The sequence below is a fragment of the Conger conger genome, chromosome 11 (assembly GCF_963514075.1).
Source record: "Conger conger chromosome 11, fConCon1.1, whole genome shotgun sequence".
NCBI classification, from domain to species: Eukaryota; Metazoa; Chordata; class Actinopteri; order Anguilliformes; family Congridae; genus Conger; species Conger conger.
Genome location: NC_083770.1, coordinates 47,273,014 through 47,296,951, shown reverse-complemented (window position 1 = coordinate 47,296,951; position 23,938 = coordinate 47,273,014). Strand labels below are relative to the sequence as shown.

At 48.4% G+C, this 23,938-nt stretch overlaps 2 protein-coding genes across 7 annotated transcripts; one reads left to right on the top strand and one right to left on the bottom strand.

Moving 5' to 3' along the window:
• Positions 1–979: 979 nt before the first annotated feature.
• On the bottom strand, positions 980–4,565 carry rhbdd3 (rhomboid domain containing 3). The gene is made up of 5 exons (XM_061261198.1): positions 3,887–4,565; positions 3,353–3,742; positions 2,919–3,045; positions 2,269–2,535; positions 980–1,689 (listed from the first exon to the last, which is right to left on the bottom strand). The coding sequence occupies exons 1-5, from the start codon at positions 4,041–4,043 to the stop codon at positions 1,536–1,538; spliced, it is 1,095 nt and encodes a 364-aa protein (XP_061117182.1). The 5' UTR covers positions 4,044–4,565; the 3' UTR covers positions 980–1,535.
• A 306-nt stretch (positions 4,566–4,871) lies between these two features.
• LOC133140745 (RNA-binding protein EWS-like) lies at positions 4,872–23,938 on the top strand. Of its 6 annotated transcripts, none has more exons than XM_061260910.1 (17): positions 4,872–4,898; positions 8,090–8,126; positions 9,358–9,409; positions 9,751–9,880; positions 11,633–11,647; positions 12,909–13,095; positions 14,417–14,739; positions 15,446–15,656; positions 18,395–18,432; positions 19,362–19,394; positions 20,063–20,178; positions 20,384–20,513; positions 21,049–21,165; positions 21,932–22,058; positions 22,160–22,257; positions 22,575–22,830; positions 23,498–23,938. In XM_061260910.1, the coding sequence occupies exons 1-17, from the start codon at positions 4,883–4,885 to the stop codon at positions 23,535–23,537; spliced, it is 1,926 nt and encodes a 641-aa protein (XP_061116894.1). In that variant the 5' UTR covers positions 4,872–4,882; the 3' UTR covers positions 23,538–23,938. The 6 variants fall into 6 exon arrangements, with proteins under 6 accessions (XP_061116894.1, XP_061116893.1, XP_061116896.1 ...); XM_061260909.1 differs by having other exon boundaries at positions 11,630–11,647; positions 15,449–15,656; XM_061260912.1 differs by having other exon boundaries at positions 11,630–11,647; positions 22,163–22,257.

Here is a 23,938-nt window from a genome sequence, read left to right as displayed (position 1 = left end):
CAAACACACTTACACACCTTACAGACACACTCACGCATGCAGAATCTTAAGACACACACACACACACACACACACACACACACACACACACACACACACACACACATTCTCCCATGCACACATATACTCTCCCTGAGAATAAGAGCAGATTGCTGTGGGGTTTTCAGCGTAAAGCCTGGCTCCATCGCGGACTGCAGCACTCCGGCCTCGAACTAAGCAACGTCGACTCGCGAGGAGCAAAACGCCACGCGCAACTTGAACTCGTTTCCTCTGGTGTAACTTTGTACCACTATTACGATTATATATTATACATCCAATACTCTCCTGAAGTAAAACCTTTTTTCCAGTCGGTCCTTTCTCTTATTACAAAAAAATTGTATTGTTATGTGAATTATTTAAGGTAATCATTAGCAGCTGTTTTTTTGCTTGTCGTAAAAGCGATTTATGTAACGTCTTATGTATTCATGTTTTACTTCTTTACGACCGTTTGCAAGCGTTTGTTGTCGTGCTTCGCGAATCTACCAGATCGTCGGTAAATAAAATAACCTTTTTCCCTTTTCTTTTCTTTTTTACATGCCGTCTCATTTGCTTCATGCCCTAATCAGAGTGGACCGCTCACACACAGAGAAAGCGGAAAGCTGAGACTTAAATCAGCTCTCTTGTTTGATACAGCAGGTTTTTTTGGTTCCCAACGTGTGACCTCATACCTGAGACATAGCACAGTAGGTGTGGACTCGCTCCGAGCCAGGAGATGATGTCACAAGCAGAACGTCATGATGTCATGGGCAGCAGAGCTTAGACAGTTAAGGACTGCCAACAACAGAGGACAATTATAGCAACTGCTCTGTGCTGAATTGCATAGCAGGTATATAGAAACAAATATATATATAAATACTGAACTTAACATCCATTAGCTGTTACACTAAATCACTCACAGGCAAAAAGAGTTTGGATACATACAGCGTCAACAACTAGTATACAAATTTCAGGATTCAAATTTTATTTTTATTGACATTGACACAAAGTGCATTCATTGTTCTCAGGCTATAAACAATATAATTGCCGGGGATTGTGTGGTATTAATCCACAGTTTCAAAAATGACACGGGCATGAGAAGAGAGTATGTTATTCACTTCACTTGGCTAGATAGCAGACTGCATTGGTTAAGGATGAATGCCAATAAATATTTGAATATGTAGCATCTGTAAACACTTATTTACATGGGAGTGGATGCGTTTTTGTTTTCTGTTTCTTGGATGCCAATTTGCGTTGGCATCCACACTTCAAGTTGAGTTCATTGGCCCTGTTGACAGTAGTGCCTCCTCAGTTTACTTTAAGCCGCCAGTGTCTCCCCCCCCCCCGGGTTCGCGCAACATTGAGTTTGAGTTCCAGTGTGTCAACAGGACCTTTCTGGCCAGTCCTTGCACTTGCATTGCTGTTATTCACCAGTAGCCAGGCCCTCTCAGTTAATGCCAGAGCAACCTGTGATGCAGGGTCGGGCAGACATTCCGAAAGGCTGCTCAGGTATCGTTCGGTTATGACTGGCTCTTCCCTTTGGAGGTCACCACTGCCTCCTGCCCGACCCTGTCGTCGATCAGCAGGGAGATGGCACCATCTAGCTTCCCCGTGGCAGCCAGGGCGACCACTGCTTTCTCTGTGGGGAAGCCCATCTTCTCCAGCTGCTGCAGCCTGAACAAGAAATACAATTAGTACCATTTCACACATCAAAAATCATGCATCTGTAACCAATAAACATTTTAGAAATTAAAATTACAAAACACAAATCTGCTGAAATTATAATCCTGATTTATTATTATTTTTTAATCTTGGGAGACCCCAATAAAATTGGTAGAAGCCTAAGACAATGGAGCTTGCAGTTACAATTGAGCTTGCCAAAAATTAACCTGACATTTGGGTCCCATGAAAATAGCAACTGGGAAATCAATCCTAAGGCCACATGAGGATTTTGTGATCTGAATGTGTCTGATACACACTAATTAGACAACCCTTGAGAACTCAATTAAACATTCATGCCTAAACATATTATGTAAGAACCTGTAAGAATACCATTTTCTATTATATCATTCAGGCATAATATTTGCATAATATACTCTGACATAATTTTTGTTTTTCATTCGAAGCTTATCTTAACCTTCAAGTGTGCTTACAGTGAAATGAAATATGATCAAATAGTACACTTCTTACTGAAATTCCCATCAGGAATCTGGTGTGTATGGGGAGGGGCCCAAAGCCTCGAGCAGAACTGACCGTAAGGAGGACACTGAAGACTTTGGCACCTCCACCTTGTCCTCAGGTCCTTCAGGAGCGTCCTGCAGGGAAGCTAATATCCCCGCCCTCAGGAGCTCTTCGTCCAATAGCTGAAACTGTGACGCAGCTGCAGCCCCCTCCATCAGCCAATCGGAGACAGGGGATGGCCAGGGCTGTGGGGGTGCAGGACGAGGCTCCTCCTCCCAGTGCGGTCTGTGTGAGGAAGCTGACGGTTCCTCGGGTACGGAATCAAGGAACGGCGCAGGTCTGCAACAAACAGAACAGAAAACTGAGCCTCTATGTAACAACATGTGTTAGACTGCACCTCTGTTCATCAACTCAATACGTCTTTGGAGTGAATATATATTTATATAACATATGTGTGCATAATGTGTGCAATAGGCGATTTGAATATAATAATACAGTATTAGACAGCAGTAGTACATGAACGCCAGTGCTGAAGTGAACCAGCCAATCTGGGGAGAGGAGTCAACACTTCTTTCGTATATAGATAATATTTGATTTCCTTCATACCTATTGTGTGTATCAACAATTCAACAACAACAACAACAAAACAACAAATCAACAAAAACATCAGTTGCTCTGAGAATTGTTAAATAATTATTTGTTTAAATATGCCATGCCAGTACCTCTGTGTACTGATGCTGGTTGGTAACCAGTCCCTGGACGAGGAGGAAATGAATGCCCAAGCTGGGAGGACACCCCAGACTGCAAGCTTCTCTGCCTGCTGCAGCCCGCCAATGACAGCGCGACTGTCTGAGGCCGAATGTTAAGGACAAGATGGCAGGATATTAACGACGAACGTAACATTGTGTCAAATGAAATGCATTATGTCAAATTGTGTCACATCAAATGCATTCTTACTTAGGTTTAATATGCGATTTTCCACGTGAGCGCTTTTACAATACATTACATTATTGGCATTTGGCAGACGCTCTTATCCAGAGCGACGTACAGTTGATTACACTAAGCACGAGACAATCCTCCCCTGGAGGACCTCGCGTGTCCCAGTCATTTACCTTAACCACTACGCCACAGGCCGCGCTTGGAAAGGAAAGGATACAACAGAGTCCCACGCAGATGGCGCACAGACGCAGCAGGGTCGATGTGTCGGACATTAGTGCCCCGCTCACAAGCATGAGCAGCCAGGGCAGGGACCACACGGGCACCCAGCGAAGCAGCCTCCGCTGCTTCACGTGACCGCACTGAGCCGTGAACATGGCGAGCTGTGCGGCCGAGTGGCCACAAATCCGACCGCACTGTCCCCCGTACAGAGAGAGAATGGCCACGTACAGCAGCGGCGGGAGAACCGCGGAGAGCAGCGATAGGCCGAGGAAAGCCACCGTGCCCAGCCAGCGCTCCTGGCACTGCCCCAGCCACAGCAGCAGGGCGGCGCTGCAGACGAGGGAGAACAGCTCCTCGTGACTGATGGCGTAGAGAGCCAGACGATGAACTGTGTGAAGACATAGTCAGCATCAGCCGTTTGTTTTGGTGCTCTTGGTTTATTTTTTATTTCAGCTTCATAACAGTTTTAGCTAACTAGCTCATTTAGAAGTTAATTCATTCCCGGCCAGACGTGACAGCCCCAACCACTCACCTTGAAGTCCAGGAAATAATTCATCCGGACCGAGACAGAGATCGTTTGGGATACCTCCGAGCCACACTGACACAATCAGGGTCAACAAAAATGCTGTTCCGAGGGGAAACCCAGGGCGATTTGATCCAACCCAATCGGAGCTTAAAATACCATGCATTTCAAAAAAGAGGAAAATAATAGGCTCCTATAGTATATTTCCCATAATCTGACAGACTACCTACCTGGCAAACCAGAAGCTAGGTCGCCGACTAACTCGCTTAGCTAGCTGTGTCATCAGGCGACTTTGGCAACTAAGATTGTAAACACAATACATATAATTTACGTTTTCACTTTCAAGTGTGTTATATTAAGTGCAGGCGCAAGTCTCCAGTAGTCAAACGTCGCTCTAGTAAGGGATCGAGGCAAAATTATTCTCTTCCTTTCTTCGTGCAGATTTTTTTTTACAAAGAAGTCTTTACAAAAATGTCACTTGGCTAGTTAGCTTCCCATACAGTTGTAGCTAGCTTGCATGTTGCAAGCTCGAAATTGACTGGCTAGTTAGACTAGCGAGACATTGTTTGGTAGCTGGTAGGGTCTAATGGTACCTTTAACGTGTCTTCAGATACCGTTATGCTTTCTGCGACATTGGCTTCTTTGACTGGACATTTGAATTGTTTATAAGTATTTACAGTGGCTGGCTTAGGTTTCCACATCGATAATGTCCCTTTCAGTTCTACACTTCCACTAGTAGACGTTTCCTGTTTTTGACACGTCATTCGGGACGGGTCCATTCTAACGTTCATAGGGAAATTAAAACTCTTGCTATTTATATCTTGTATACACCTATATTTAGTATATTGTAATGTCATTGTATATTTGTCAATTGTATGCTACAACTCATAAAGCAAAAAATGATAATAAAGCATCCACACACTTTTGACGTTGAAAGAATGGTATGTCCCTGAGTCCAAGTTCGCGCATGCGTTCATTGTGGTCGGTACTCTAAGGACTCACGAAATGGCGTCGGCAGCTGGTGAGGACGGCCGGGAAACCGGTTTTTAAAATTATAATTATTATTTGATGAACTAACTAGATTTTAGACGTATGTGTGGATTGAAATGTAGTAGTTGCTTTTCTTGCTGAACCTGCCTGTTTTCTACGTATGTTACGGTTTGAAGTGGTTGACCAAAAATGTGTTTGAATTGGGGGAGGTGGGAGGGGGGGTTCTAACGATCATTTAACAAGCTAACGTTAGGTTGGCTAACCGTTATAATTTTCTGCCGCTGTAAATTATTGACTAGGTACTGATGTTGTAACGATTTTAATTGTAGGAAGATATTACGGTATAGCTACGGAGCACTACAAAGGCAAGCTAACACACAGCGTTCTACCTATATGGCGGTATGCATCAAGCTTAGCCATGTAGCCTAGCTACATTAGCCTTTTCCTTCGTTTGCTTGCGTTGGTATGGGCAGCGATCGGGGACAGTATCCAAAGCTAATCGACATGCTGCGACTAGGCGCTTGACTGGCGTCAATGGTGCGATTTCCGCACCTCACCGCTGCATGCCTGACTAAAATAATAATCTTCGCACGAATTTGTAGTGTAGCAAATAATGTGTGTGTAGATATTGTTGTGTAGCGGCGTCTGTAACGTTAGTCTTTCAGTACGATGCATGTGGCCTTTGTCTGGCTAATGTTCTCGTCGGGGTTATTCAGCAAACCAGGCGATGGTGAATTTTAACTTACCTCTGACGGACGTGCCTTAGCCTTAGTTAGCCTAATTTAAATCACGTACGATACGGGTTTATTTTGTTGTACGTTATTTATGCAATTTAAACAAATCTGTAAAATATTCGCGTGAAAATGAGTGTTGGCGATTGGCGGCAGAATAAAGAAGGTTAACATTCATTTTTTACGAATAATTGAGATGGGTAAATAAGTCCTTGAGTTTGGGAATTAATAATGTTAAGGAATTTCTGTCGCTGATTAACCTTTTTTTAAATGGGAGTATATATAGCTATATGACATTTTGTAGTTGTTTTTGTGTATTCAACGATGCTTTTGCAAGAATATTAAACATCGATATTTATAGGGTCACCTAATTTAAAGTCGCGCGTACGCTTTCCGCTATTTTGAAGTCCTAGTTAATAGAAATAACTGGCGATAATCTATCGGGGAGGGGGGTGGAACTATGACGAGTAGCTCAACGTTTCACCTGTTGAAATGCGTCTTATGTTTGCATTACCCATTCTATACTTTGGTCGTCAGGCGGTATTATTGAGTTGTCTCTTGCATTGGTATCCTGCCTCTGTCGCATTCCGGCTTGCTTTAAAGTGGAATGGCCCTGAATGTCGCCTTTTTGTCTTTTTTTTTTCTTTTCTTTTTTAAATCAATGGTTGGAATGCAGACTTGCCGGAGCTACAGGGTCAATGCTTTCCGACTGCAAGGACAAACAAACCTGTACTTCTATGCCTCTGCTAACATATTTATTGTATTAGTGGAAAATTTGAAGAGTCCCGGCACCAAAAGTGTTCCATCAACATGGGCTTATTTTTATGGTACTCCGCAGGTAGCCTGATGTACCCAAGAGCTTCTACAATGACAGTAATAGGGAATATGTTCTAGAAGACATAAAACACGGGAAACGTTTTTCTCCTAATGGTAGTAATTGGAATAATGTTGCACACTCCCTGTAGTTTGGTTAATTGCTCTAAATGAATTGCCTGGACATCTTTCTTTCTTTTTTTTGCATTGATCTAAAAACAAAAATCCAAATGAATTAAAAGCCATCAATGTGTCAACCACTGTAGTAAGTCGTTTTTGTGGTCACGTAGTAGTTTTTTTGCTGTGCCTGCATAGTCCCTCTACAAAAGAATGCCCTGTTATTTTTAGACCAGAAGTGTCTGCCCCCTTGACCTTGATGCTTTGCACACTTGGCATAGCGTTGCTATAGAATTGATTAACCAGAGCTGTTAATTTAGAGTTTGGGGGGGATGGGGTAACCTTCCAAATAAAACCCAACACGGCACACAAACAAAATCTGATTCGGCATTTTAGTTGGTAGTTGGCTGTTGTTATTGTGAATCTGTTCCTTAGTCGAAATGTTCTAAATGTCTGACATGAGAATATTAATTAGTGTGATGAATGCTTAAAAGTGAAACTTTCAGATTAGATTTTGTCTTTGTGCTACAATATGGGCTATATATCAGTTCCAGAGGTGAAGAATGGGAGCTTGTTTTTAGTATAGAAAGTCCCAATTGTGTTAGCTTTGGGGTGCAGGCTATCTGAAAAGGGCAGTCCTTTCACATCGTTGTGGCTCTGGTTTCCCCTCATGTACGAAAGCACAGTGACTTGTTTACCCGTGGCATTGTTCACTATCTTAGGAACCTGCGACCATTTCTGTGCATAGCTGTTAATTGGCCTTTAGTAAGTTAATCTTCTCAGATGGCTAAAAGGACAGGCATTCCGTTTCTTTCCCCGGCTTTGCCCTTGAGGCTTGTTATTGTCTGCTGTAATCCCCTGATACCTTCTGATTGCATGCTGAGGCCGTGGTTAAGGTGGAACATTGAGTTGCCTACACACAGAATGAATTGGGTAGTTGTACTGTCAGAGCGTACTCGAATGTTTTCCCCAGGGTATGAAAATAAACAACGTGCCTGTTGATCACACGAGTTGCTACTAAATCAGTCTTCCGATGCGGCTACATCCTGCTCTTAGATTTAACATTGCCGCTGCTGTACAGGTGTTAATTTATGGGAGAATCGGCAGGGAAGACTGTTAATGAAGAACATATGTGGAATTAATCTCTGCCGTCGTGTGTAAATAAGTATACTTCTGCTCGCCAGCAGATGACACGAGCTGGTCTACTCCAGCTCAGACCAAGGCGCAGCCCAGTCGAAAGCCATGGAATATCTGCTGTGTCCAGGCTTAAAATTATCCAAATTAAATTCACTCCTGGATAAAGAGAGATGTGTGAAATCTGGTTGCGGGGCTCTCACCAGTAACGTGTCAGGGATCCTCTCACGAGCGCTTGTGCACACGCTGAGCGCAGTTACATTGGCTGGTGAATGGTCAGCGGTAAGGCCTTTTAGACACAGCAGTGAAGGTGTATATACTGTAACTCAAATGCATCGTTATTATGATGTGGCTTGATGAGAATGTGCAGGGTAGGTGAACCTGTGTTTGTTTGTGATTGGTTTTTTTTTTCTTTCTCCATTAACAGATTATAGCTCGTACAACCAGACCGGGGCCCAGCAGGGGTGAGTTCTCTTTAGTTCCTAATGAAGCTGCTCTCCTGATGCATTACGTTGTGTGTGGACTTTATCCAAAAGCACCATCTTATTTGCAGCTTAATTTGCCATTGCAGTCAACAGGCTCCTCCGTTTCCACCGTACATTAGATTGCATTGCTTAAGTGCATTATAGTGCAAATGCAGAGCCGTTGCTTAGCAGCAGATGCTCATCTGATCCAGTTTCACACCGTGCTACTTTTTCAAACACGGGGGGGCGATTACTCCCTCCAGAGTTCCCGCCTGACGTTCACAGCATGATTTGAAAAGGAAAATATCGCTGTGTCTCTGACCCAATAATTTAGTATCATTTTATTATATTTAATATAATACATTATTTATAGATTAATAAATATCATTTTATTTTAATTATACGTTTCTGTGAAGTAGTTTGAGTGAAGTAAATGCACATGGATGACCAACAGCCCCTGGGGCAATGTGGATCGTGCACCTTCCTTCTGTAGACTTAATTTAATAACACTGATTTCAGAATTAGGCCATTTCTTCTTCTTTTTTGTGAACTCTATAAACTAACTCCCATTTTGAAACCGAACGCTGGCTCAGTGAAGTCTCAGAAGAATGCTCTCGCAGTCATTCCCGCCTCGTAAACGATTCGTCAGTTTAGACTTTCATTACGAAGAAAATGTGGTTATTGCCCGCCCCCCTCCAACAAAATTAAAATGAATGGTTTTCCTTCACAAAACAATTATCTTCAAAAGCCATGGCTAATCCAACATTTCCCCAAAGCGATGCGCTGTGGCCCTTCATCAACAGGCCGATTAGCGTCTGACGTGTGGCGATTATTCACGCGGGCAGAACTCAGATCTGTTAGATTTATCGTTTGAGCCCCAGGATGCTGTACCTTACTCCTTTCAATAGGGCTTGCCTTGCCCTTTATGGTAACGGTGAATTGTGCCCCTTTTACTCCATTGTGCCTGCAAGCGGACAAGCTGGGTCCGATGCGTAATCGTTTTGTTTTCAAATGCGTTTCTGTGCGTTGCTGTTGCTTGTCCGGTGTATTGGAGGCTATGAAATACTCTCAAAAAGTTTTGGTCGTCTTGGTTAGGTCTTCTGCACCAGGCAGGATAAGTCGCACACAGAAACGGTGTTTGAATACAAAACAATGACGTATTTGACCAAAGTGTGTTCTCCTCTGTTTGGATGTTTGGAGTTTGTAAAGCGTATGGCTCTCCTCTGTACAGGTATGGCTCCTACTCGGCCCAGCCTTCCCAGGCCTATGGACAAGCTACACAGGTGAGTGTCCCCTTCCCACAGGTATGACACGGCTAGCATTTGTTATGTGACTTTTGGTTCATAAAGTGTGTGAAATGTGGATTGGGCCCTGGGCCTGTGAAAGCGCTTTGTTCTGACTGAAGTAGTTCATGCGAGTAATCGGGAGGATTCATTGGCCCTTGTGAGAATGGTCTTTCAAGCAACCGTGAAGGCCCTTTTAGTCACGCTACCTTGACGTGTGACAAACATGACAAGTGGGGTTTGTCTACACACTAAAAAAAAAAAAAAAAAATGTCTTTGTGCGGAAAATAGACGGAAGTGATGATGTCTGTTCTCTGATGTGGGATTGTGTTGACTTGCAGCAAGCGTATGGGCAGCAGGGTTATGGTTCCTACGGCCAGCCTGCTGATTCAGCGTACCCCCAGACCGGGTCCTCCGCTGGGGCTTACGCCCAGCCGGCGTACGGATCCTCCTATGGCCAGCCTCCAGCCGGTGAGTCCAGCACACGTTTGGGTTTAAAGGATATCTTCTGTTGTTTTTTTTCCCCCACTTGGACCCATTTGTCCCCAAACTATTTCCACCATGCTGATTGCCGATAATAATTTGATGACATCTTTTGCTTTGGTCGTCCCAAGAACAGTCCTCTATGTACTGTTCCACTCTGCTTTATAGTGCAGTCTTATAGGGGCCATGCAAACCAGCCTTGACATGCCTGTAAAATAACTTCCCTCAAAGCAATAACTGCAATGCCTGAAGGGACCATTCATATTTGTCATTTTCATCAGTCTGTTACCGGGCATTTGGTTTTTCCAGTTGAGACTACTTCACTGTGAGAGATAGAGATAGATGGATAATTACATTTTACATAGCGCTTTTCTAGCCACTCAAAGCGCTTTGCAGTGATGAGTAGGAAACTCTCCTCAACCACCAACAATGTGTTCCACCCACCTGGGTGATGCAACGGCTGCCATTTAGCATTTTTCTGTGAAAGTCCACATTGTTCCCAGGGAAGTCTGACACTGTAGAGGTGTCAGACTTGTACACTGTGGTGTACAACTCTGCCTGCACATGGATAGAGCCTGCCACAGCAAACTAGGAAATGTGGGGCAATAACAGCTCCGATGTCTATTCAATACGTTTGTATATTACATTACATTATTGGCATTTTGGCAGACGCTCTTATCCAGAGCGACGTACAGTTGATTAGACTAAGCAGGAGACAATCCTCCCCTGGAGCGATTCAGGGTTAAGGGGCCTTGCTCAAGGACCCAACGGCTGTGCGGATCTTATTGTGGCTACACCGGGATTAGAACCACCGACCTTGGGTGTCCCAGTCATTTACCTTAACCGCTACGCTACAGGCCGCCGTATACGCTAGTCCGGCTTTTATTAGGTGGAAAGGGCATTTTGAAGGCACGTCAAGGCTTGTTTGCTCGGCTCCATTAGACTGCATTGCACAGCAGAGAGGCCCCGTTACAAGACTGACCAAAGCTGCACAAAGACAAACGTGACAAAATGGCCGTCTCTCTAGGTGGCCTGTAGCTGAGGGCCTAAGGTGCATGACTGGGACCCGCAAGGTTCAAGCCCCAGTGTAGCCACAATGAGATCCGCACAGCCGTTGGGCCCTTGAGCAAGACCCTTAACCCTGCATTGCTCCGGGGGGGGGGGATTGTCCCCTGCTTAGTCTAATCAACTGTACGTCCCTTTGGATAAAAGCGCCAGCTAAGTAACGTGTCATGTAATGCAATATAGATCCGGCCGGTGGAATCGGTTCTGAACAGTTGGTCCAAGTCGGGAGAAGAAGAAAAAAATACTGTCATCCTTCAAGATGAATCATTGTGTTATACACACTGCACACTCGCACGCACACATCCTCAGATGCCGTTTAAACGAAGATTTTCAAGGTTTCAGCCTTTCCTTAACATTTAACCTTGTTTTTCTGAAGTTTTACACCGCTACCATTTTCTTAGCTTGTTTGTGAACCAGTTTTCCACTATACTGAGGGTGTTCAGCAGAAATGTATTGAGTTGTTAGTCAAATATTATTTCGCTTTTGAATTTTCATGAATTGCGAATGTAATCTGCATGCAAATTCAGTCAAGTCCACCTACTGCTTAGCTGGTACATGTGCACTGGCAAAAGCCTGAAAGGATTTGTCATACCAGCTCCTAGCACTTCTGAGAATCTGAGTGAATGCTACACATTAATGCCTCTTCTTGCTCTTATTTCTGCCGTCCTTCAGCAGAAGGGACTACGTCAGGTTTGGCCAATACTGTTTCCGCATGCACCTCTCCATTTCATGGCATCCTAAATTGTGCTTGGTGTTTTTGCCAAGCTGGGCCTGGCCTCATGCATGTGGCTGTGTTTTACTTCTCTTTTTTTTGTGCCCTGACCTTAAAGAAATTCTTAAATCCCAATTTCAATGGGGTGCTATGTAAGAGTACAGAAAAATAATTAACTGTTGACTGGCAAGAGCTTTTGCCTACAATCCAGTTTGGCCATGTACTGTTCTGAAAATTAGGCAGAATAGTACAACTCAAACCATTACGAAACATTGGAGATATATTTTAAAAAGCACATCAGTAGACCCACAGAGACATCACGTGTTTCACCGTTGTGTTGTGCGGTTATGTCTTTTCACGTGGTTTGACACTTCATCGCTTCCTGTCGAACAGTGTTAATGTGTTGGCCTTAAAACACAGCCTTGAAGCAGACCGCATGATCTGGGTTTCTCTGCATGACCGAGACATGACCGTATGAACTGTCCTGTGTGCCGGCACAATGCGGCCTTCTCCGTCTTTGAGAATATTAGCATCCTGTAGTCCTGGAAATATTTCACTGTCCTTGAACGATTCCTTGGAACTCACTTATCCTTCAAAGCTCAATGAAAATCGATGCGAAGCAGGAATCTGATACGCGCTAGAGCCCTATAAATGCAGCGCCCTTCAACGGGCAGTGAGTTTTTTCAACACGCAGCTGACACTTTGTGTTGCCAGTTGAATTGCAGTGAGCATATGGCACTAGGGACTATCTGGCACAGGACAGTCCGATCTCTTACTGAACTACAGTAGCGTGTTTGATTCCTGGTCCTGCCAAAAGCCAAGTTTGGTCGGCTCTCATGGAGCGGCGTAATTGGCCTCCGAGGGAGGGACTCAGCCGGGACTAGCAGGATCACCGTGTGCATGCACCCCGGTGCGCCTTGGAATCACGGTCGCAGGCTGTGAGACGAGACGGCTTGAAGAAGCCGTGCTGTTCTCCCTCTGGGCCGCTGAAGGGACGGGGTCGTAAGCGGTGTATCCCCAGCTAACACTAACTGGATTAGATAGGGTACAGTTGGCTACCAAATTGGGAGAAAAAGGGAAAATAATAATAATAAAAAAAAGAAGTACAGAAGCGTATAACGCCCACTGCGTACCCAGTGTCCACCTCAAACAGAGGGACCTGCTGAGTCACTGGCGCCATGAGGTGCGTTTTAGTTTTAAGCCCGGCTGTGAGGTTTGATTGTGCTCCCCCCCCCCCAGCGGGCTACAGCGCGGCCCCCCAGGGCTACAGCCAGCCCTCCCAGGGCTACGGGACGAGCAGCTACGACAACTCATCCGCTGCGGCCGCCACCACCACCCAGGCCTCCTACGGGACCCAGCCCGCGTACGGAGCCCAGCCCACCTACGCCGGCTACGGGCAGCAGCCTGCTTCCGCCGCCCCGCCCAGGTAACCCCCCCCCCCAACCCCCCCCTTCACCGGTCTCACCGAGCGCCTGCCGTCTGGCTCCATTGAAGGCCTGCGGTGTCGCCTCAGCCACCAGTGGTCATTGTGCTTCCTGTACAGTCTCGTGGGGAGGAACCGAATATTTCAGTTGCTCTCTCAGGAGCGGTTATGCGAAGCTAAGCGGTACTGTTTGTTTGTGCCTTGAGAGCCTCCTGGAGGTGGCGTTGTGAATAATGCATGTGCATCGGTGGTGTTTTTATTATTCATTGGTTTCTGCTGACCACATTTCCTTACCCAGCAGCCCAATTTAAACAGGCATGTTGGGTGCAGCTTCTAAATTTGACAGGTGGGACCTGATTTACTGATGTGGAGACTTTCTCTCAGTTGGAAGCACTTGGCTATGCTCCCTACGTTACACCTTAACACCAACAGTGCTTCACTCTTCGGACTAGAGCCACACCTTCCTGTTTTACATTAATTTATCGCCCAGGAATTGGGTTGGAAAGGAGGCCCAGTGTAATATAGCCACATATCCTTTGAACTTATTTTTGCTTTGACTTCATGTCTTGCTGGAAGAGAGCCTGTAACCTGACTGCTAATTTAACTTTTAGAGTACGGGAGGTGGCCAAGCCCCCGGACACTCCCCCCGCCCCGGCTAACCCGGCTGCCTATAGCCAGGCCTTCAGCCAGAATAATTACGCGTACCCCCAGGTGGCTGGCTCATACCCCCTGCAGTCAGGCAATGCCCAGGCGTCCTACCCCGCCTCCAGGTAAATATGCCCCTGCCAGTGTAGCCCCCGGGTCCCTGCAGATCACCCAAGCCGCGACGCTCCTGTGATTTCTCGCATTCTTCTCCCTCGTCTGTGAAATTCTGTCCGGCCACGTGACCTCTGTTCCTGGTGCTTTGGCGGAGGGGTGTGGTTACGGAACGTTTCGCCAGCCAATCACCGTCTTCTCCGCGGATTGGTCCGTGCATGGGGGGGGGGCGGGGGGGGGGGGGAGCGTTGATTATCCCGTCTCCTGTGCATGAGTTTGAACTGAATGTTTGATGATTCAGATCGAGTACGAGGCCCTGCGTTGGCCTCATTCCCTCATCTCTCACTGTCTCCCCCCCCCCCCCTCCACTCCAATCCACTCCAATCCACTCCTCTGGGTCCTCAGCCGTTTTCTCAAACAGGTTCAAGGACAGCTAGAAAGAGGACAGTCTCGCTTTCTCAACTCTTTTTAAAATAATTTGTCCTCCGTGGTTTGGGTCCCCCCCCCCCCCGTGCTCCAGTCTCCTCTAAACCCGTCCGTTTGGTCTCCCCCCGCCCCCCCCCCCCAGCTACAGCTCCAGCAGCCAGCCCTCCAGCTACGACCAGAGCAGCTACTCCCAGCCTGGGGCCTACTCCCAGCAGCAGGCCGGCTACCAGGCCCAGCAGGCCGGCTACAGCCAGCCCAGCTCCTACGGGCAGCAGGGGAGCTACCAGCAGCAGGCCCAGCAGCAGCCCCCGCCTCAACAGCCCCAGCAGCCCCCGCCCTCCAGCTACCCGCCGCCCTCCAGCTCCTACAGCCAGCCCCCGCCCAGCCAGTACGGCCAGCAGGGCGGCGCTGCCAGCAGCTACGGCCAGCAGAGCAGCTACAACCCGTCCAGTCAGTACAATCAGGGTACGTGCTCCCCTCCTCCGGTCCGTGACCTCTGTGGGGCTGAGCGAGCCTCCCGTTCTCCCCGTTCTGTCGTGGACACGGCTGTAATGAGCTTTTAGTGACTGGGGCAGACCTGGGGTGAAGCGGTATCTGTTTTGGATTCAAATACTTTTCTGCATTTGGCTAAGCTTGCATGGTGTGTGTAAACCTCCACCCATCTGCTCCTCCTCGCTGGCTCTACTGCCCCTGGAAAGAGCAAGAAAACGCAGAGATATTTGAATCCAAAGCAAATGCTGTTTGAGCCCCGGTCTGCCCTGGAGACACTGTGGATCAGTGGTCTGAACAGAACGAAAGGTTTCCTGTGCGCATTCTGTGCTCATTCCCTGGTAATGAGGCAGCGATCTGAGGAATGTTCGCGAGTCCAAGCTTGATGCTGTGTTCTGTCCAGACCACTGGTCTTCAGTCCTGCTCCTGGTGAGTTTCCACAGCCAGTTTGCACCAAGAGGTCTGGTGACTTTCCTGTCTGTAAATTGCGTATGCTGACATTCCCGCTCAGTGCGACCTTCCCTCTGAGCAGCACGTGTTCCGACATTCCCGCTCAGTGTGACATTCCCGCTCAGTGCGACATTCCCGACATTCCCACTCAGTGCGTCCTCCGACATTCCCGCTCAGTGCGACATTCCCGCTCAGTGCCTGTTCCGACAATGCCCTCCTCTCCCCCCCCCAGCAGGTAGTTACAGGCAGGAGCGCCCCAGCAGCATGAGCGGGGGGTACTCGGGGCCGGACTCGGGCGGGTACTCGGGCCCCGGGGACAGGGGCCTGGGCGGGATGGACAGCCGCGCTCGAGGCCGCGGCGGCTTCGACCGGGGCGGCATGATGCGAGGAGGAGCGGGCGGAGCGGGGATGCTGCGCGGGGGCATGACTCGCGGAGCCATGGGGTAAGTGCTCCTCACCGCCCCCAAAATCTCACCCTACCGTTCCCTCCCACAGGCGCTGCGGCCAAGTCACGCAGGGCTGAAAGATTCCCAAATCTCCCCCCCCCGCCTCCGTTCCTTATGCCATCCGGACAGCAGCGAGCTCTCCCACCATAAGAATACCTAATGTGGCAAAACCACATTTATGCCTCTGAGCTCATGTGCTTTTAGTTTTATGCCCCCCCCCCCCACACCCCCCACCCCATGATCTGGTGCTTTCAGCCCTGCAGCAGTCAGGCCAAAGGTAAGAAGGTAAATGATGCTTCTAATTGGCCAAAGAGCTGGAGCAAGACCTGGTAGGAGATTTCTTTTGAACGGTTCACACGGGAGCTGGGCTCGGATGCATGTGTTCCTGTGGGCAGCGGTGGTTTCAGTAGACCCCAAGCTTCTCGCCCGGGCAAAGGAAGCTCCCCTCTGCCCCCCGCCACCCCCCATGGTTCCCCCGTTTGCTCCAGCTCTTCTGCCCAGTGCAGGATGGTCCAGGCAATGCAGTCAGTGCCCAGGGTGAACATTAAAAAGACCTCCTTTGTTACTGCAGTTTCAGTCACCCTAACCCATCCGTTTACTTTGGGCTTGATTCTGTAGCTTCTTGCGTCATGCGGACGGTAAGTTGATATTTTCAGACGTTGGAATGGGTTTTTTCCAAAAAATAAGGCATTGCCATAACATCCTGCATGTTTTTAAAGGGTTTCTTTATACATCGTCAAGTGGTATGAGGAAATGAAAGCAGGTGGAACCCCTATAGGTATAGAGGTGTAAGGCAGGTTCTGTTTTTACCATTCACATAATGTTGGTATGAATTGAGTGTACTCTACTGTTTACCTGTCAGGGAATAATATTGACAAAGTAACTCATAGAGGATGCTCTAGGAAGCCATTTTATGGTCCTTCTCCAGGGGTTCCCCTACAAGCCGAGGTTGAGAAATGTCTTGAGTTTTAATTCTATTTAAAAATAAAGGTGAAAGTGCCATCACTACTTTATAAAGCAGAATTTAACTTTATAAAGCGTAGAGAAAAGAAAGAAAGATGCAGCTTTGCATTTTTCTGCCAAGCGTGTTTGACATGCCCATGTTTCTTTCAGTGGCTACTTAGAGCAGAGGGGGGCGACTGTAGTCACAGTCTCTAAGGAGAAAAATCCATTTCTGCACTGTTGGAAATGTCCCACGTTTTAAGGGTTTGCTCGGTGAATGGCTCGTTTTCCGTAGTGCGGAAATGGACGCTTCCGCCTTAGCGACGCGTGCGTAGCGTAATTTGCTCTGGCAGGCTTCAGTGAGGTGCTTTCACCTTTCGCCACACAGGTAAGGGCATTTCAGTGTGCTTTTTCAAATGTAGTTTGGATTGCATATGTTTTTTTGTGACGTTATTTCTGAACACCCTTTTAACATGCTTTGTCGCATTTATATGCTACAGGTAACAAAGTGAGAGCCATGTAAACACAGCAATACTTTTAAAGTACCTGTACTCAATACTGAGCCGGCAGCATTTTGAACAGTGGGGACTTAAACAGAGAATCGTGTCATCATTAAAACGGAGGGATGCCAAGTGTTTAAAGAAAAATGTAAAAAAAGAAAGAAAAGAAAAAAAGAAAAAAAAACCCATCTGAAAACAATGTAATTTTTGTTTGTACCTTCATGGATATTGTAATGTGGTACATAGCCTTTTTGTATTTTAGCATTGTGTAACTTTCAGCCACAAACCTTTTTTTTTTGTAAAAACGTGTACTTGGTGTGTGTTCATTTTCAAAGCTGACTGTTTCAGCTTCCTTTTGTAAGTGATTATTCCAGGTGCATTTCTCCTGAATGAAAGCATTCATGCTCCTCTTGTCTCTTGTTGGAGGTAGCTGAGGGGCGAGCCTTATATGGGAGGATAAAAGTGTTTTTGCTTGCGCGACCCCTGTCGACCATCCAGGTGTCTGGCTTGCTTTCTGCACATGTATAATTGGGTCTCGTGTGAGTGTGTGAGTGTGTGAGTGTGTGAGTGTGTGAGTGTGCGAGTGTGCGAGTGTGCGAGTGTGCGAGTGTGCGAGTGTGCGAGTGTGCGAGTGTGCGAGTGTGCGAGTGTGCGAGTGTGCGAGTGTGCGAGTGTGCGAGTGTGCGAGTGTGTGTAGAAAGCTGCCTAGCATGTCATGTTTCAGAGGAGAACCAAAAGTGTCCTTCACTCTTGAGCTGCCAGCAAGGCCTGTATACATCTTTGCTAATTGGGCGTCCCAAATTTGTGACTGATATTTTTTTCAGCTGGTCGTAGAAGAGATGCATCTGAAATAATCCTATTTTATTTTCTATTGTATTAAAAATGTAGGGGGGTTTTCCCCAAAAGGTAATAAAGATTGACAAACAACCCCCCCCCCCCACCACCACCACCAAATCCCCAACAATGCTCAGCCACCCCCCCACCCAGTTTTGAAGTGACATGTGTAAGGGAAGTGGGGGGGGGGGGAGAAGCCACAGCGAAAATACTGTCACTACCACCACCATATGTATGATCCAAAACCCCATGTGTAAGGTCCAAAACCCCATGTGTAAGATCCTAAAACCATGTGTAAGAACTGTCATTTCGGGGGTTGTCCGAGAGCTAGCCAGGAATGTGTCCGCCCCGCCCCGCCCCGTCCCCCTCCCCGTCCCCCATGCGAGCTGGACCGAGCTCGCGGTCCAGAAGTGGCTCTGTAAGGGAACTGGCCTTCAATATCTGCGTTTATTTCCCCAGCACCGCTGGAGACAGAGGTGGCTTCATTAAGCCTGGTGGTAAGTTAATGAGAATTACACTGGCTAGTAAAAAAAAACAATTACGACCGCACACTAGATTAACCTCCTCAGAGTATTTGTGCGTTCTTTGCATTGGTATACACAGTGTCATGTAGTCTGAAGTGTACTGCCGGCTATTTAGTTTGGGTACTAGTAAGGGGTTCCAGTTTACACTCCAGAGAAAATGGTTTAAAAAAAAAAAAAAAAACGTTTTAATCAACAACAAATATATACAACCACTCTGGGTATTTTTGGTATTCTTTTTTTCATCTTGAGTAAATCACATTGAAGGTAAAAAAAGAAAGAAAAAGTGGAGGAAAAAAAAGAGGTGTACATTTTTATTTCACAGTGAAAACTTACTGACAAATGACCCCCTCCAAAATCACTTAGCGTCTTGTGTGCATTTATGGTTTTGAGGAATGGTTTTAAAGTCGGGAGTATACTGGTGCTCCATCAAGAACCCCCTGGTATTTTGGGTTTCTGAGGTTCTACAATCTTAACGGTGAGGTTTATTTAATGGGGTCGGTTTAAAACCATTTACCATCTACCCCCCTAGTACTCTGGGTTTCCCCTGCTGTTGTGGTCCTTTGACATTACATAACAGGCTCTGGTCTTTAGCCAGTCACTCACTATCTAGCATTAAAGGGTTTTACAGTGGTTTATGAAGCCTGTTCTGGGCGCATTTTAATTGGGTCTTTACTCTTTTTTTTAATTTAAATGGGTCACTGACCGTCTACTTAAAAGAAATTGAGTACACTGGAGTACACAAAAGGTCATGAAGGGTTCTTATTCTCAAAATGTGTGCAGAAGTGAGCCTGGGTGAACATAAGTATTTAGGGGTTAAAATAGAGAGGTAGTGGACCTGACGCCAGCCCTGACTGACTCCTGTTCTCCCTCCCCCCTCCCCTCCGTCGCTGGATGTGCTACAGGACCCATGAGCGACGGTCCGGAGCGTGAAATGGGTGAGTGCTGGTCCCCACGCCGCCGGGCTAACGGCTAACACTCTCCCCCCACGCCTCCGTGCTAACGGCTAACGCTCTCCCCCCACGCCGCCGCGCTAACGGCTAACACTCTCCCCCCCCACGCCGCCGCGCTAACGGCTAACGCTCTCCCCCCACGCCGCCGCGCTAACGGCTAACACTCTCCCCCCACGCCGCCGCGCTAACGGCTAACACTCTCCCCCCACGCCGCCGCGCTAACGGCTAACACTCTCCCCCCCCCACGCCGCCGCGCTAACGGCTAACACTCTCCCCCCACGCCGCCGGGCTAACGGCTAACACTCTCCCCCCACGCCGCCGCGCTAACGGCTAACACTCTCCCCCCACGCCGCCGCGCTAACGGCTAACGCTCTCCCCCCACGCCGCCGCGCTAACGGCTAACACTCTCCCCCCACGCCGCCGCGCTAACGGCTAACGCTCTCCCCCCACGCCGCCGCGCTAACGGCTAACACTCTCCCCCCACGTCGCCGCGCTAACGGCTAACACTCTCCCCCCACGCCGCCGCGCTAACGCTCCCCCCCCCCCCCCCTCCCCGCCCTGCTAACGGCTAATGCTTCCCCCCCACGCCGCCCTGCTAACGGCTAATGCTCTCCACCCCGTCACGCTAACGGCTAACCCTCCCCCCCCCGCAGTGCGTCCCGAGGAGCAGGACGACTCTGAGAACAGCACCGTCTACATCACCGGCCTGACCGAGAACGCCACTCTTGAGGAGCTCGCCGACTTCTTCAAGCACTGCGGGACCATCCGGGTAGGGCGCCCGTTTTTTTAAATACACAAAGCTCCTCATGGCCCTGGCTCGTAACCGACACTCTCCACCCCGACAATCAAAGATTGTAATGTTCTTAACGTCGTTGCTGGAGGTGTCTGCAGCTGGTCCTTCATGTGATGGGGCTCAGTGCTCGTGGGGAGGACGGTCCGACCGGAGGAGTGACCGAATTTCTTTTGCTTCGCAGATTAACAAGCGTCTGGGCCAGCCCGCCATTAACATCTACACCGACAAGGACTCGGGCAAGCCCAAAGGAGACGCCACCCTGTCCTACGATGAGCCGCCCTGCGCCAAGGCTGCCGTCGAGTGGTTTGATGGTACTATCCCCTCTGTGGTGCTTTGGGCTTTTAATACGACTGTGAGATCTCCAGACCTGGGTCAAATACGTTAGAGGACCAGAAGGTGGGGTTTGCGCTTTTGTTAGAGTATTTCAGAGGTTCCAATGCCCCAGACAAGCTCAGTGAAGCTTAAAAATAAAAATAAAAAAAGATTTTTAATCAAAAACAATTATGCATTTGAGCCAGGTCTGGGGATCTCAGTGGTCTGGGGATCTTCAGTTTTGTGCCTGACAGCATGGGGGTGCTGTCCGTCTCATTGTTAAAATGAATGGGATGGCCAGTGTGGCACACTTGTCACACTGTCCCACCGCCCAAAGGTTTTACTTTTGCGTAGTTCTCCCCTTAAAGGCAGTCTGATCTCTTGGTGAAGCGGCCCGCATTTATAACTAATCCAGGGAATAATGTGCGATTTGTTGTTGGGTTTCCAGGCCTCTGCTCTGTGTTCACCCCACTCCTCTCTCCCTCCCCCTCTCCCTCTCTCCCTCCCTCCCTCCCTCCCTCTCTCCCTCCACAGGGAAGGAGTTCCAGGGGAAGAAGCTGAAGGTGTCCATGGCCCGGCGTAAGCCCATGATGGGGATGATGCGCGGGGGGATGCCCATGCGCGACGGCCGGGGCATGATGGGCCGCGGAGGTACTGCTGCACTGCTGCATGAGCCCGGTTCTGTTCAGCCCGCTTCTGTTCAGCCCACTGCTGCGTGAGCCCGGTTCTGTTCAGCCCACTGCTGCATGAGCCCGCTTCTGTTCAGCCCGCTTCTGTTCAGCCCACTGCTGCGTGAGCCCGGTTCTGTTCAGCCCGGTTCTGTTCAGCCCTCTGCTGCGTGAGCCCGGTTCTGTTCAGCCCACTGCTGCATGAGCCTGGTTCTGTTCAGCCCGGTTCTGTTCAGCCCACTGCTGCGTGAGCCCGGTTCTGTTCAGCCCACTGCTGCGTGAGCCCGGTTCTGTTCAGCCCACTGCTGCATGAGCCTGGTTCTGTTCAGCCCGGTTCTGTTCAGCCCGTTTAGCATCGTGGGCTATTCATTCCTTTAGCTGCTAGCGTTAGCTACCCATTCTGTTCAGTCTGTTTAGCATTGTGGGCTTTTCCTTACATTGGGTAGCTAACACTAGCAGCTATTCAGTTCTGTCAGTTTAGCATTGTTGGATTTTCCTTTAACTGCTAGCGTTAGCTACCCAGTCTGTTCAGTCTGTTCTGCATTGAGTGCTTTTTTATTTCTTTATTTAGGCTGCTATTGTTGGCTATCCAATTCTGTTGTATGTTAGCATCATACGCTTATCGTTACTTTAGCTGCTGGCATTAGCTTTATCTGTCTTTCTCTGTCTTGTCCCCGTGCCTCCGAACGGTGTGCTGTGTTCTTGAAATGTGCTTTTAGTCTCTGAACCGAATCTGTGCTGCTCCCCAGGCATGATGGGACGTGGGGGAGACCGTGGAGGCTTCATGCCCAGGGGGGGCCCTCGGGGGATGGGCCGGGGCGGGCCCTCCGGGGGCAACATGCAGCAGAGGGCAGGAGACTGGCAGTGCCCTAACCCGTACGTATCCCCCACCCCCGTCCCCTCCGCCCCGTTGGACCGGTACCGGGCTCTGGGTCCGGCCGGGCTCCATACTCACGGGGAATGTTTCTGCTTCACAGAAGCTGTGGGAACCAGAACTTCGCCTGGAGGATGGAGTGTAATCAGTGCAAGGCCCCCAGGCCCGAAGGATTCAGCCCCCCGCCCTTCTCCCCCTCAGGTGACTGACCCGCCTCTCTGAGGTCACTGCGGCGGAGCGGCCATTTTGGCTCTGAGCTGGAGAGCCGTAGGCTTGACTCAGCGTGGCCGTTTACGTTAAGGTTCTGTACTATATTGCTTTTGACGTGCGTGTAGGCTCTGTGCACTTGTATAACCTTGCTGGACAGTGTAAAAGAAACTAGAACGTTAAACATCTGGTTCCCAGCTTTTTAAAAAATGCTGCTCGCTTTGTTGAAAGTACGCTTGGCCCTACAGCCCAGAATTAGAATGTCGCTCGTTCCTGGCCAGGCCTGTGACTAACCGGGCTGTTCTCCGCAGGTGGGGACCGCGGCAGGGGGGGTCCCGGCATGCGCGGGGGCCGAGGCATGGACCGCGGGGGCATGGGGGGTCCCGGGGGCCCCGGGGCCTTCCGCGGCGGGCGGGGGGGTGACCGTGGCGGCGGTTTCCGTGGCGGCCGCGGGATGGACCGGGGCGGGTTCAGGGGGGGCAGCAGGGGAGGCCCCCCCATGGACCAGATGGGCGGCAGAGGGGCCCGGAGAGGCATGGGACCCCCCGGCAAGATGATGGAGATGAAGTGAGTCACGCCGCCATTTTGTGTCGGGTTACTCTGGGGCATTTCAGCCTGGGGTGTCACGTCCTACATTTTTATGTGCAGAAGATCTCGCACACAATGTGGTTGGAATGTTCTTGACTGAGCGTTCTAATGCTGATGTCACAGTCACTACCGGTGACTGAAAACCAGAGACAGAGTTCTAGAACACTGACTCAGTACTTTGAAAAAAAAAAAAAAAAAAAACGTACTCTCGAAAGGGTTAAATCTTGATTGCTTCCAGAACTGTCAGGCTCTCAAAATCTATTCCTAACTCCACATGTCCTTATGAGGAGTTTCTGAAACGCTCCAAGCAGAGCTGACCTGAATTGCCGTCGCTTGTCAAGTTTCCAGTTAACAAATCAGTGTGGCCTATGCATTTCACCCACCTACAAGATGCTATATATTAAGGTACTGCACACACACACACACACACACACTCACTCTAAGCGCAGTGCTTACTGACAGTGAATAGAATTCCAGGTCTGTAACAGATTAGGATGGGAACAGTCTTGGCGCTAAACTGCCTCTTCCATAAAAGATGTCCTGAGTAATGAACGCAGAGTCTGTACGCGTTTGAATCGAATCTGTGCCAAAGCTCCGCGCTGCCGGGCTGGAAAACGGGAGTAACGGTTTCCCTGCTTTTCCACAGGGGGGACCACCGCCAGGAGCGTCGGGACCGGCCCTATTGAAGTACATCATGCTAAAACAATTCCCATTTAGGATTTATTTTTTAAAGAAATATTTTAAATTTCTAATTCCATATTTATAAAAAAGGTTATGGGAATATTTGGTGCATAATTTTCCATTATTCTGTTAGTAAAATAGTTTTCAGTGATTTTTTTTTTTTTCTTTTTTTCTTTTATACGTTATATAAAGTTTCCGTTCTGGTGAAGCCCAAGTGAACATGATGCGCGTGCATGCTCTTTTGGTGTACAGATTGGCTGTGGAAAGTGTTGTTAAGCCTTGTGCTCGATGATTAAACGTTTGGTTTTTTTTTTTTTTTTTAAACTGTGTTGCTTCCTCGTCCTGCTACTTCGCTCCTTTCTCCCCCGACAGTGTTTGAAATAAAAGGCAAACCTTAGAAAGGAAA

What these genes read in the sequence shown, in the direction of transcription:
- rhbdd3 (XM_061261198.1), bottom strand. Translation starts at nt 4,043, where the DNA reads ATGCATGGTATTTTAAGCTCCGATTGGGTTGGATCAAATCGCCCTGGG. An exon ending in ATTATTTCCTGGACTTCAAG is followed by an intron (nt 3,743 to 3,886) that starts GTGAGTGGTTGG and finishes GTCTTCACACAG; the next exon opens with TTCATCGTCTGGCTCTCTAC. An exon ending in TCTTCAGTGTCCTCCTTACG is followed by an intron (nt 1,690 to 2,268) that starts GTCAGTTCTGCT and finishes TTTCTTGTTCAG; the next exon opens with GCTGCAGCAGCTGGAGAAGA.
- LOC133140745 (XM_061260908.1), top strand. An exon ending in CCTATGGACAAGCTACACAG is followed by an intron (nt 9,410 to 9,750) that starts GTGAGTGTCCCC and finishes GTTGACTTGCAG; the next exon opens with CAAGCGTATGGGCAGCAGGG. An exon ending in GGCAAGATGATGGAGATGAA is followed by an intron (nt 22,831 to 23,497) that starts GTGAGTCACGCC and finishes GCTTTTCCACAG; the next exon opens with GGGGGACCACCGCCAGGAGC.